Raw genomic sequence first — 12572 nt, forward strand, 5'->3', positions numbered from 1 at the left:
TCTTCGCCTTGGCGCCTCCGCCAGCCTCAAACCGCCCACATCCAAAATCCACCGTTCCCCACCACCCCCCCGGCGGCCCCAAATCCCCCCGAAAAGTAAAGCAGAAAAGATATCCTAAATTCTCGTGTAATTAAGTGACTGAAAACCCAGAAAGAAACAGAACATTAATTTTCATGTCCACCCGAAAATGGAGAGCGGAATAATATCGGTGGACCGGTGGAGCCAAGGCAGCCAAGCTTATTTCCTAACGCACCTCCACGCCGATCACACACGCGGCCTTACTCCGACCTGGAAATGGGGTCCGCTCTTCTGCTCCCTGATCACCGCCAAGCTCTTTCCTTTGAAATTCCCCCAATTTAAGCTCTCCCTCCTCCGCGTCCTCGACCTCGGCCATTGGTACACTCTCCCGCTCTTCTCCCCATCGTCTGGCCAGCCCATCACCGTCCATGTCATGGCCATTGACGCCCACCATTGCCCCGGTAATTCCAATTTGAAATTCTAGGCTTTTGGTGAATCGTTTTTATTGTTATTAGTTGATCGCCAAAGGTTTGATAAAAGTCCTGAATGAGATTGCTTTAGTGCGAATCCTGCAGGTGCTGTGATGTATTTATTTCGTGGTGAGTTCGGATGCATGCTTTATACGGGTGATTTTCGATGGGAGAGAACGAGTAGGAGAGCGCAGATTGCAAGGAATATGCTACTTAATGCTCTCAAGCAAGAGAAACTTGATAGTTTGTACTTGGATAATACTTACTGTAATCCGTTATATTCTTTTCCTTCTCGTGAGGTTGCTGCTAGGCAGGTGCGTGGTCTGTTCTTGCTGAATCTTTTGTTTGGTTTTGTGTGTGTTTTGAGTTGTCTAGTTATATTTTGCATTATGTTGAAGTAAGCAAATAAGTTATACCTGGATTCTAGTTAGAATTAACTTCTTTTATGTTTGGGATTTAATGGAGAATTGTAAAGCATGATTATGGAATTGGAAACTGTTGAGCAAGGCATAATATGACAATTAGACCTTTTCTTCTGATTAAGCTTTTTCCTGTTTCTTTGGCTTTTCTTTCTTGCATTGTCCTGTTCTAATTACTTTGGCTTATATTGTAGGAAGCAAGTAATATATGTAGGAATTCAAGCACTATAGTAGGGTTTCATTTTTTGGATTTGATGGGAATTGTACAGCATGATTCTTGAATGTTTTCTGTTAAATTGCTGTAACTGCTTCCATGTTTAGTGTTTATCCATCTCTTATGAGATAATATGACAATTAGAATTTTATCGACTGATTCAATGTTTTCTGTGTCCGCCTGAATTTGATGATATATTGAGAAGCCTTGCCTCATTTCTTACAAATCTTTGCTTTCAACAGGTTGTCAATATCATCTCCTCTCATCCTAATCATGATATAGTCATTGGTGTGGACTCATTAGGAAAGGAAGATCTTTTGCACTATGTTTCACAAGTTCTGAAAATAAAGGTGTGCAGGGACCTTTTAACAAAATATTGAGTGTTAGCAGTCTTACGACTCTTACTTCTACACTGTCCACCTGCAAAGTAATGCAACACAAAATTAACTGTTAAAGAAAGTTTTGTAGAAATGTCCATGAATTGATTAATATTTTTTGCATGAATCTGGTCAAACTATTTGGCATTCTTCTGACAAATTCTGGATTTTTGGAAACCATCTTCTCTTTTGTGGTCTAAATTCAACATAGGAATTTGAGAATGTCAAATTTGTTGATCTTTCTATAGCTAAGATGTTGATTTGTGGAATGAAGATTTACTCTTTACAGAAAAGAAGTGTGTTTCCCAGTTCCTTAACATTGTATAAGTATAAATTCAGTTGCTTTCTGTACTTAATCCAGATCTGGGTATGGCCCGAACGGTTGCAGACGATGCACCTTCTTGGATTCCAAGACAACTTTACTACCAAAACCTCGCTTACCAGAGTTCGTGCCATTCCTCGTTACAGCTTTAGCATTGAAACTCTTGAGGGATTGAACATGATGCGTCCTACCATTGGCATCATGCCATCTGGTCTTCCATGGGCAAAGGAAATCTTTAAAGGTAAGGGCAGTGCCTTTGGTCCTTCTCCTTCGCATAGTGTCACCTGCACGAATAGAAAGAAGCCAAATGGAAGTTTGGCAGGTGGCCAGATCTACAATCAATACATATATACAGTTCCATATTCTGAGCACTCATGCTTTGCTGAGATAAAGGAGTTTGTCCAGCTTCTGCAGCCCGCCAGTATTAAGGGCATTGTAGCTTCATCACCCTCTTATGTTGAGCCCCTGTATTATTTTGGCAAATTTTGTGGTAAAAAGCAAGAATCAAGTATGTTGTACCAGAAGCTTTGGAGTGAAGAAAGAGTTGAAAGAGTCGAAACTATTCAAATTAAATCTGCTACCAAAACCACTAATTCCAATCTTCAAGGGAAAAAGAGAAGAAAAAAGCAAGTGGGGCTTCTTGTGTCTCATGTGAATAGGGTGAGCTTATTAAGAAGATTGAGGCGTGGCATAAAGATCACAGATTCCGACTTTCCTGCATATGAGGACAACATTTAGATGAATGGCTCCTTGTCAATCAGCAACCTTGTCTCTACACTTAACAACTGAAAAAGAGAACGAGCATGTCAATTTTGCAGAATCCGTAGATGGATCTTTTAAACGCATATTTATCACAGAAAAGCTTAAAGTTGATACTTTGCAAGGAACTATCCTTTTACCATGTTCCCTGCAGCCAAGGCTTGTATCTATATGTTTTCCAAGATGAGTTGGATGTATAGAGGCTATTGAGGAAGTAAAAATATGTTTCATACTTGATGTTTGCTTCTCCTAATTTTTCTGTATAGCATGGTCTTTTAGCAAGTCATGGTCCTTCTTTGTGCCTTAAGGATTCCGTTTCAAGGTCTAGATTGATGAAAAGTCAGATATGCATGATCTAGAAAGGCAAGAATTTTACTCCCTTTGTTTTTAGTGAACTGATCAACTCTCTCAATACTTCTTGCTAAATATCTAGGCGTCTTCAATTGATTTAGTGTATTGTCCACATTTACTGCTGGTGAGATTGTCTTTCATTTTATGTTGTTAAAGACTAGAAGCTCTGTCTAGAATATTAGGCGTTTTTTCTTTTCGGGTACTCTCCAGTCTCCACAAGCTAGGTTCCTGCTGTTGTGGTGTTGGACCTGAGTTACTTTTCAAAGTTCAAATTCAGGAAACTGAAAATTGGAGACAGGTCAATAACTTGAAGGACCAAATTGCATTTTCCCACTAAGCATGGCAAGAAGCTGTTGTTGTTGTTTTTTTGTTTCTTTTTTCCTCCCCCCAACCAACAACACCCCACCACAAAACAGCAATAACATGTTAATGGTCTATTGGTTTATTGGCCATCTCCTAGTGTCAATGGAAACTCAAATGTCTGCAAGTGGTTTCTCGGTTACTATTTATTAAGACCTTTTCTGCATCACATTAACCTTTGACTGTAGAAAAACCGGCTGGTTTGGTCGATTGAACACTTTCTTTTCTCAATTAAGAAGTGAGGATGAGGAATGCATCATTTTTCTCTAGATTTGACACCGAGTTTTCCCACACGTCCTCCTAAAATTCAAGACTGGTTATGCTGTCAACGTTGGTTGATGGTGACCTCAAAAAATATATTTGGTTGATTAGGCTTTGGTGCTTTTTTTTTTTTTTTTTCATTAATCAATAAATTGCTTGGTCCCATTTGTAAACCAAGAAACCAACCATGAAAAGCAGTGCATCTCACTACAAAATTACATCTTTTGTCCATAGAATGGACGAAATGTTCTCACAGATTGTGAACCCAACTCAATGTTAAATAAGAAACAAGTTAGCTTTTTGTAGTATTACTTGTCTTTAATTGTAGTGTCTCTTCTTGAGATCTCTTGTATGTCTGATATAATTTTTTTTTTCAATCAGTGTAGATTTAATAAAATTATGATGTTTATAAATAAGAAACAAATTAGCTTATGAAAAAATATTTCGTCTTTTTTTTCTAGTGCGTTACAAGGGTTAGGCCAGCATAGTGGAAATAATATCCGATCTTTTAGTGATTTGATTTTATTAAACTATATTATGTCAATTGCACCATATTGTATATGCAGGTGCAAAACAAAACAAAATTTGTCACTTATTCAAAGTTGTGCCCTATAATTCATCCCATCCATCTAAATTTATTAGACATTAATGCCCTTAGCTTTTATACGTTAAACCAAAATTTTTTCTAGTATTTAAATTATCTTTCTACAAAATGAAAATAAAAAGCAATAATATTTTTCGTGAAATAAAATTATATATCCTCATCTTTATCTTAGTTTTATAGAGAAATTTCTTTCTTGTTTATTTCATTCCAATATTTTTTATGTTTCTTTGAAGTTGCTCTAAAATAATTTTTTCGTCTTCCTACTACCTTTATTCTGTTGAATTGTTTTGAATACTTATTTACACATAATCAAATGGCAGATATTCATATAAAAAAATCATTATGATTGCACGTTCCACCTTAAAATTTATTGAAACTTTAATTTTATACATTTGATATATGTAGACATTGCTATTTACATGCTTATTGGTAATAAAAAAAATCTGGATTGTTAAATTAAAAATTAATATTCTTAATCATTGGTAAAATGCTTGAAAATATTCTCTTTTACAATGAAAACATTATTTCCGCTCTTCTTTTTGCTTTCTCAACATACGTTTTCTTGAAACTATAAGAAGCATTAAATAAACTTAACACATCAAAACACTCTTATCCAATGAGTGCATAGAGTGTGGATTTAGCCCATCTCTAAACTAAAACTCGAGACATCAATTGCATGGTGCAATTATTCGAGCAATTGCAGATAATTATCTTCCCTTTTCAATCTAGAAAATTAATGTATTTGATGATTGACGATGGTTTCTTAGTCAGCTTGATTTGGATATCCAAGATTTCGTGGGAGATTACCTTAGACATGAATTGTACCTTGCTTCCTTCCTTCCTTTAATGTTTTGCAATAGAAAATTATAGTATGTAACACAATTTGGATCCACCCTGGTTGCTGGTTGGCTTGCATTTATTAATTTTCTCATCCATTATTGTACTGATTGGGTGGCTAAGACTCATTCAAGGCGATTGCGACTTCCAACCACAATTCATGGTGGATTAGAAAATAGTACTATGTTTTGTGTTGCGTAACTAATGACAAATAAGACTGTCCAATAAACGGTTAAGAAATGGTGATTTCTTCCAGTTTTTTGATGGGAAAATCCAGTGAGGTTTTAGGGTTCAAGTAGCCAGGTGACGGTCATGTCATTCTCCAGTATTCCATTGACACCTTAAGTTGTCTATTTTGGGCGAAGGGTACTAATGGAAATCTGTCTTTGATGATTCAATTTCACTAGAAGCACGAGGATGACTACTCGGCCGCTGCTCTGGACTCCAACTCAGACTAACTGACCAAAATGCCATTTGTATTTTTATTTTTTGGATAGAATTTCTTGTATTAGGTTTCTTGAATTTCAAATGTTGAATTTACAAGCGTATATTATGGTTTGCATTGTGGCAGGAAGTTATAACATAATAAGTAAATGGAAGAGTATAAAAAGAATGAAATAATACTCCATTCATCCCACTTTAATAGTTTTGTTTTCTTTTCCATCCATCCCGAATTATTAGTTTACATTTCAATTGAAAAATACAGTTAACTTTTAACTTCTTTAAAGTACCTTTATTTTATATACTTTGGTATCAATAAATATAGTTTACTTTATTTAATATAGTCGATTTTTCTACCAATAATTGTTTTGATGTATGTTTTGAATGGTACAATATATCATCATCATTGTTGTTATAATCAATGAAAAGGTATAGTGATTGGTGATACTTCTAGTATTAATGTAAAGGTATTTTAACAAAATATTAAACTAAATTTAATATTTCATCTTACTATCCAACTCAACCATCCCTTAATTCCATATAACATTTCATCATTTTTGTGGCAAAATAGTAATATTAAAATCTTTCATTTTTTCTGAACATTAAACACTTATCTTTACATCATTGCGAATAAATTTGCTCCAAATTTATGCCAAAAAGGGGGATTTGATTCTACAGCATGATGAACGAGTCCTAAGATATCCTAAATGGTAAAACAAAGGGCATAAATTTTTGTTTCTAATGACGAAAAAGATAATTACACTATTAAATATATTATTAAAAGATTTTTTTCCTACATAAATACAATGCTACTCTACTTAGTGTAGTTTTCCTTTATTTCTTTTACACTAAAATATAATTATTGAGTTGCATTTCTCCATTGCTACATTATTGCCACCTGATGTGAATTGTGTGGATAAAACAAATAACAATAAAAAAAAAATTATTGGGGTGAAAATGTGATCTTAGACAAAGGGCAAAGTTGCCACTTTAACTCTGTCGTGTTGACCATGAAACAACGGAGGAAAAGTCTTTGCCACAGTCAAGAGGGAATTGGGTTTCTGCTTTAATCAACTTGCAGACTCATTCCACAACAAACTTTCTGCTTCAAGCTTTCAAGTTTCAACCATAATTCTTCAGATGATCTGAGCAAATTCCACTTCTTCTTATATATCTCCTTTTTGTACCCTTCTTGTCTGCACAGAAATTGATGCAAATAAACTTGCAGACTCATTCCACAACAAACTTTCTGCTTCAAGCTTTCAAGTATCAACCACAATTCTTCAGATGATCTGAGCAAATTCCACTTCTTCTTATATATCTCCTTTTTGTACCCTTCTTGTCTGTGCAGAAATTGATGCAACCATGAAAACCAAGAAAAGCATCTCCCCTCCGATGCTTCTTTTGCTCTTCTTATACCTTTCTTTAAAGCCCCATCTATCCATTGGAGCTGACACCATTTCTGCTAACCAAACTCTTTCAGGTGATCAGACCCTCGTCTCCAAAGATGGAAACTTTGAACTGGGATTCTTCAAACCAGGTAATTCTTCCAACTTGTACATTGGAATATGGTACAAGAAAGTTAGTGTGCAAACTGTAGTTTGGGTAGCAAACAGAGAAATCCCAGTCAAAGACAAGTATTCTTCAGAGCTCACAATTCAAGATGGAAATTTGGTACTTTTGAATGAATCCAAGATGCCAGTTTGGTTCACAAATGTTACTTCCACTTCTTCAAGATCAAGTCCTGTTATTGCTGTTCTTCTGGACAATGGTAACTTTATTTTGACTCAAGGGTCATCATCAAGTTCATTAAATTTATCAGATCCTAGTTCTATACCATCCCTTTGGGAAAGTTTTGATAATCCTACTGATACATGGTTGCCTGGGGGAAAGCTTTCGTATAATAAAATTACAAGAAAGTTGCAGATTCTTACTTCTTGGAAGAATTCTGAAGATCCTGCACCAGGGCTTTTCTCTCTTGAGCTTGATCGAAGTAATAATCAATATCTAATTAAGTGGAATAGGAGTCAAGAGTATTGGACTAGTGGACCTTGGAATGGGAATATTTTTAGCTTAGTGCCTGAAATGAGGTTGAATTATATATACAATTTTACTTATATTAATAATGCTAATGAGACTTACTTCACTTATGGTCTCTACAATCCAGCAATTATATCAAGATTCATAATGGATGTGTCAGGGCAGATTAAGCAACTTTCTTGGTTGGATAATACTAAGGAATGGAATATGTTTTGGGCTCAACCTAGACAACAATGTGAAGTATATGCTTATTGTGGGGCATTTGGTACTTGTAATGAGAATTCATTGCCTTTTTGCAATTGTTTGGATGGTTTCAAGCCTAAGTCTGAGGAGGATTGGGATTTGAAGGATTATTCTGGTGGCTGCGAGAGGAAAATGGAGTTGCAATGTCCAAGTAATAGCAGTGGCAAAGTAAAGAAAGATAAGTTTCGGGAGTACCCTCAGGTGCAATTACCTAAAAATCCTGTGTCTGTGACAGTTGATAGTGCTGGAGAATGTGAGTCTACCTGTCTGAATAATTGTTCTTGTAGTGCTTACTATTTCGATAGCAATGGAAGTTGTTCTAATTGGAATGGGGGTATCTTGGGTCTCGAACAACTTTCAGCTAATGATGGCAGTGGAAGAACAATTAATGTTAGACTTGCTGCTTCTGAGTTTTCAAGTGGCAAGAATACCACAGGGATTGTGATAGGTGCTGTTGCGGGGTCTGTTGTTCTTGTGCTGGTCCTCTTGTGTCTGGTTCTGTTTGTAATCTGGAGACGTCGAAGTAAAATGGTTGGAAGTGGAAAAGCTGTTGAGGGTTCACTACTGGCATTCAGCTACAGAGACTTGCAGAATGCAACTAAAAATTTTTCTGAGAAGTTGGGTGGAGGTGGTTTTGGTTCTGTTTTTAAGGGGACATTGCCTGATTCAACTGTCGTAGCTGTGAAGAAGCTTGAAAGCATAGGCCAAGGAGAAAAGCAGTTTCGCACAGAAGTTAGCACAATTGGGACAATCCAACACGTTAATCTTGCAAGGCTTCGAGGATTTTGCTCTGAAGGTGATAAGAGATTACTTGTGTATGAATACTTGGAAAATAGGTCTTTGGATTCTCATCTTTTCCGTGACAATGAATCCATGGTTTTGGACTTCAAAACAAGGTACCAGATTGCTCTAGGAACAGCTAGAGGGTTGGCTTATCTCCATGAAAAGTGTAGGGAAGTCATCATTCACTGCGACATCAAGCCAGAGAACATTCTTCTAGATGCTGAATTCTGTCCAAAAGTAGCAGATTTTGGTCTGGCAAAACTCATGGGGCGTGATTTTAGTCGGGTCCTAACAACTATGAGAGGGACAAGAGGTTATCTTGCACCAGAGTGGATATCAGGAGTAGCCATAACAGCAAAAGCAGATGTTTATAGCTACGGGATGATGCTTTTTGAATTCATATCAGGAACAAGGAACTCAGAGAATTCATTGGATGGAGTGGTGAAGTTCTTTCCCACTTGGGCTGCTAGGGTCATAATTGAAGAAGGTGACATCCTCAGCTTATTAGACCCTAAATTGGACAGGGTGGCTGATGCAGAAGAGGTGTCAAGACTGTGTAAAGTGGCATGTTGGTGTGTTCAAGATGAAGAAAATCACAGGCCATCTATGGGTCAGGTAGTTCAGATCCTTGAAGGACTCTTGGAGGTAAATCTACCTCCAATACCCCGATCTCTCCAAGTGTTTGTGGACAGCCAAGAGCATATAGTTTTCTTCACTGAATCATCATCGAACCAGAGTTCAGAAATGCAAAGCAAGACTTCCAGTACTTCTGCAAATTCCAAGAGCACCATATCATCCAAAGATTCCCCAGTCTAAATAGGAAAGCAATTTAATATTAGCTTTCGGATGTTGTATAGTCTGCAATATCAGTTAGTAGGTAGAAACTTTTCAAATTTTTGCAAACCATTTTTGCAGCTAAGCTACACTTCCTGGTTGTCAAGTACACGAATGATGCAGTTGGCTTGTAATTGCTCAGATGAGATAATATGTAATAATACCCTCCTAAGCATTGTGTCGATCTATATTCTCTATTTGAATTGAAATGTTGTAGCCATTTGAAGGCTAATTCTTTGCTAATTGTCAAAGCATTTAATCTGGATGTTATGTAACTATAAGCTGTTTTATATGCAGTAAACTTCAAATTCGAGGTACCTGCAAGCAACATGTTATGCAAAATTTCAGTCACTAGTTAGCACTTAATATAATGCCTTACCTGGGGTTTATAGATTTTCTGCTTTTCTCTAGGTACATTGATCAATTCAATTGAGTTGGTCAGAGTTGAAAATGGTTAGCTCAGAATCCTGTCTTTTATTTAACTAGCTGTCAAAACTCAAAAGTAGTAGTCCTGTTCAACTAAGTATTGATCTTCCAAATCCTTTTTACTTAATCAAAGTTGTGCAGTGCTACAAGACAAAACTCATGGTAAGTTGCAGAAGTGTCTACCACATCTAATATGATAAGATCACATAACATCTTACCCAGATGCCTGATAGTCAAGCACAAATGATGACAAATGGGAGCAAATTCTTGGCAGCCAAGCCTAATTGATGATAAATGGTCTCATTCTTGGGCTAGATCTGTCAATTCTGCGATCAGGGCAGAAACAAACTTGATCTTTAGAGCCCTTTTACTGTTTTAACTCGAGTTTTTCTTTAAGAAATAATCGGGGAAAAAAAAAAACTGATTGTTTGTAAAATTTTAGATATTGTAAAAATCTAATTTTTTTATTTTTATTTTTTATCTCTAATCCCTCAAAGTTACATATACTTTTCGAGGTAAAACAGCAGCTGTTCGTTCCCTTTCAGCTTCAGTTATAAGAGCTGATGAAACTTCTTGCCAAGAGCCTTGCTTTAGAAAGTTTATTCCAGTGGCTAAGCTCTGCTTTTGTGCTAGATTCATGCATTTTTAATATTTTAGGAAAGAATTAATTTTGATGTGCATGTTACATGACCCATGGTCGGTAATTCACCAACCAAAAAAAAATAAAAAAAAGAAGCAAAACTGGAATCAATATTGACTTTCTTGTATATTTATTATTTTATTTATTTTTTTGGCAAAAATTGTCGCTTATGGATCAGTATCAAGAAGATCCTCATGTTAGCCTTCAACTTAAGATGAACTAATACAATTTTTAGATGCCTTAATTTTCTTTTTGGCCTTTTAATGGAACATGAATTTGGATTTCCATGCATGAGTCAGAAAATATTCTATTAGCTGTTGATTCCTATGTTTTCATTTTACCATATGACCAAAAATGTGATTCCATAACCTAATCATCAAATTTTCCACTTTGACTAAGTAGGTTGAAAATAGCCACATTGATAGTAGTCCAAATGGACTGAATTATCATCATCATCATCATCATGTAACTGGCCGTGGTTTGATGGTTCTGGTGGACAGCACAAGAGCTGTCAGCCTCATAATTAACATTGCCAAATCAACATATTTTAAGGCTAACTTTAATTACACTTTAATGACACAAAAATGTCCTTAACCAAGAAGAGATTGATTTTGCTGAAGTGGGATGATAAAGGGATTCACATGATAGCCCCTTGGATGTAACTAACCATTTACCAAATGGCAGATTTCTACTGACATACACCTCTAATCCCTTTTGTTGCATTAATACTTTTGCCCACAACCACAATAATCACCTATATTATTGCATGGTTCCAAAGCATCCAATTCTTTCCATTTGGCTCTTTATGATAATGAATTCTTGACTAGTAAATATGAACAATTGCTTAGCATGAAACACAAGACAGACCCCAGTCACTTTAAATAGCCTTTCCATTTGAAATGGGCAGAAAATTGTATAGATCAATCGACGAAATAATGATGTGGAAAATAAAACAGTAATTTTATGCAATGAGATTGTAGAATAATGGAAGGGATGTGGCGCAGCTTGGTAGCACGTTTGTTTTGGGTACAAAAAGAAAATTGAAATTAGAAAAAATTAATAACTTGTCTAGTGTACATTTGCATTGTATCTGTCTTTTCTGTCTCTTTTTTATTTTTTTTTAAATTTTTCTAGTGCTATTTCATTCCTTTCTTTCTCGTTCAACTTAGATAGCCTAGATAGCAAATTCCTGGCCTTGACTTTTGTGAAGAACTCAACTTTGTGCTATTTGTGGCCTCGTACATATTCCTCCTGTTTCATTTTGATAGTCTTGTTTCCTTTTTGGATTAATTACATTTACCTTCCCTGAGATTTGATCATATTACCAATCAATCCCTGTAATTTGTCCAAATAACGGCCTCACCCTTTGAATGATCAAACGTTTAACAAAAACCCCCTTAATGCCGAAAATGCCCTTATTGAGGCCATATTGCATTAAAAAAGAACATATTTTTATTTATTAACCTTCAAGTAATCCAAAAAAATAGAAAAAAGTTTTTGCTTATTATTTTATAAAAATCATATCTCTGCTTCCATAAATAGTTTTGAATCAATAATTATTTTAAATCTTAAAAATGAATATTAAAAATTAGATAAATTGAAAGAAAAATAAAAAAGAAGCAATTATTTTAAATCCTCAAGTATGGTTCGAATTTGTGGTTCAAGGCATGTTGTGGATAGCACAAGGCATGTTTTCCTCAATTTGAACCATACTTCAGGAATTAAAATAATTTCTTCTTTTTTGTTATTTTTCTTTCAATTTATCTAATTTTTAATATTCATTTTTAAGATTTAAAATAATTATTGATTCAAAACTATTTATGGAAGCAAAGATATGATTTTTATAAAATAATAAGCAAAAACTTTTTTCTATTTTTTTGGATTGTTTCAGAGTTAATAAAATAAAAATTCGTTCTTTTTTTTTTTTTAATGCAACATGCCCTCAATAAGGGCATTTTCGGCATTAAGGGAGTTTTTGTTAAATGTTTGATCATTCAAAGGATGTGACCGTTATTTGGACAAATTATAGGGATTGATTGGTAATATGGTCAAACCTCAAGGGAGGTAAATGTAATTAACCCTTCTTTTTTCACACAGTTTAAGAAAAAATAATTAACTTTGTTGAAAAAGTAAATTTAGATTGCTATTTTCTTAAAATACCCTCACATTAAAT

The 12572-nt window shown here is 35.3% G+C and overlaps 2 protein-coding genes across 3 annotated transcripts; both read left to right on the forward strand.

The window, feature by feature from the left end:
* Positions 1 to 2969, forward strand: LOC113690257 (uncharacterized). 2 transcript variants are annotated; one of them, XM_027208095.2, is made up of 4 exons: positions 1 to 479; positions 594 to 802; positions 1364 to 1471; positions 1860 to 2969. In XM_027208095.2, exons 1-4 carry the CDS (start codon positions 188 to 190, stop codon positions 2556 to 2558), a joined length of 1308 nt encoding a protein of 435 aa, XP_027063896.1. In that variant the 5' UTR covers positions 1 to 187; the 3' UTR covers positions 2559 to 2969. The 2 variants fall into 2 exon arrangements, with proteins under 2 accessions (XP_027063896.1, XP_027063897.1); XM_027208096.2 differs by lacking the exon at positions 1364 to 1471.
* Positions 2970 to 6471: 3502 nt separating this feature from the next.
* Positions 6472 to 9576, forward strand: LOC113690988 (G-type lectin S-receptor-like serine/threonine-protein kinase At2g19130). Its single transcript, XM_072050933.1, has one exon. It carries the CDS (start codon positions 6799 to 6801, stop codon positions 9313 to 9315), a length of 2517 nt encoding a protein of 838 aa, XP_071907034.1. The 5' UTR covers positions 6472 to 6798; the 3' UTR covers positions 9316 to 9576.
* Positions 9577 to 12572: the final 2996 nt, after the last annotated feature.

Source organism: Coffea arabica, chromosome 5c (assembly GCF_036785885.1).
Source record: "Coffea arabica cultivar ET-39 chromosome 5c, Coffea Arabica ET-39 HiFi, whole genome shotgun sequence".
NCBI lineage: Eukaryota > Viridiplantae > Streptophyta > Magnoliopsida > Gentianales > Rubiaceae > Coffea > Coffea arabica.

Excerpts from the sequence above, each read along its gene's own strand:
- LOC113690988 (XM_072050933.1), top strand. The coding sequence starts at position 6,799 with ATGAAAACCAAGAAAAGCATCTCCCCTCCGATGCTTCTTTTGCTCTTC.
- LOC113690257 (XM_027208095.2), top strand. The coding sequence starts at position 188 with ATGGAGAGCGGAATAATATCGGTGGACCGGTGGAGCCAAGGCAGCCAA. Across the intron at positions 480-593 it reads TGACGCCCACCATTGCCCCG|GTGCTGTGATGTATTTATTT; the intron begins GTAATTCCAATT and ends CGAATCCTGCAG. Across the intron at positions 1,472-1,859 it reads CACAAGTTCTGAAAATAAAG|ATCTGGGTATGGCCCGAACG; the intron begins GTGTGCAGGGAC and ends TACTTAATCCAG.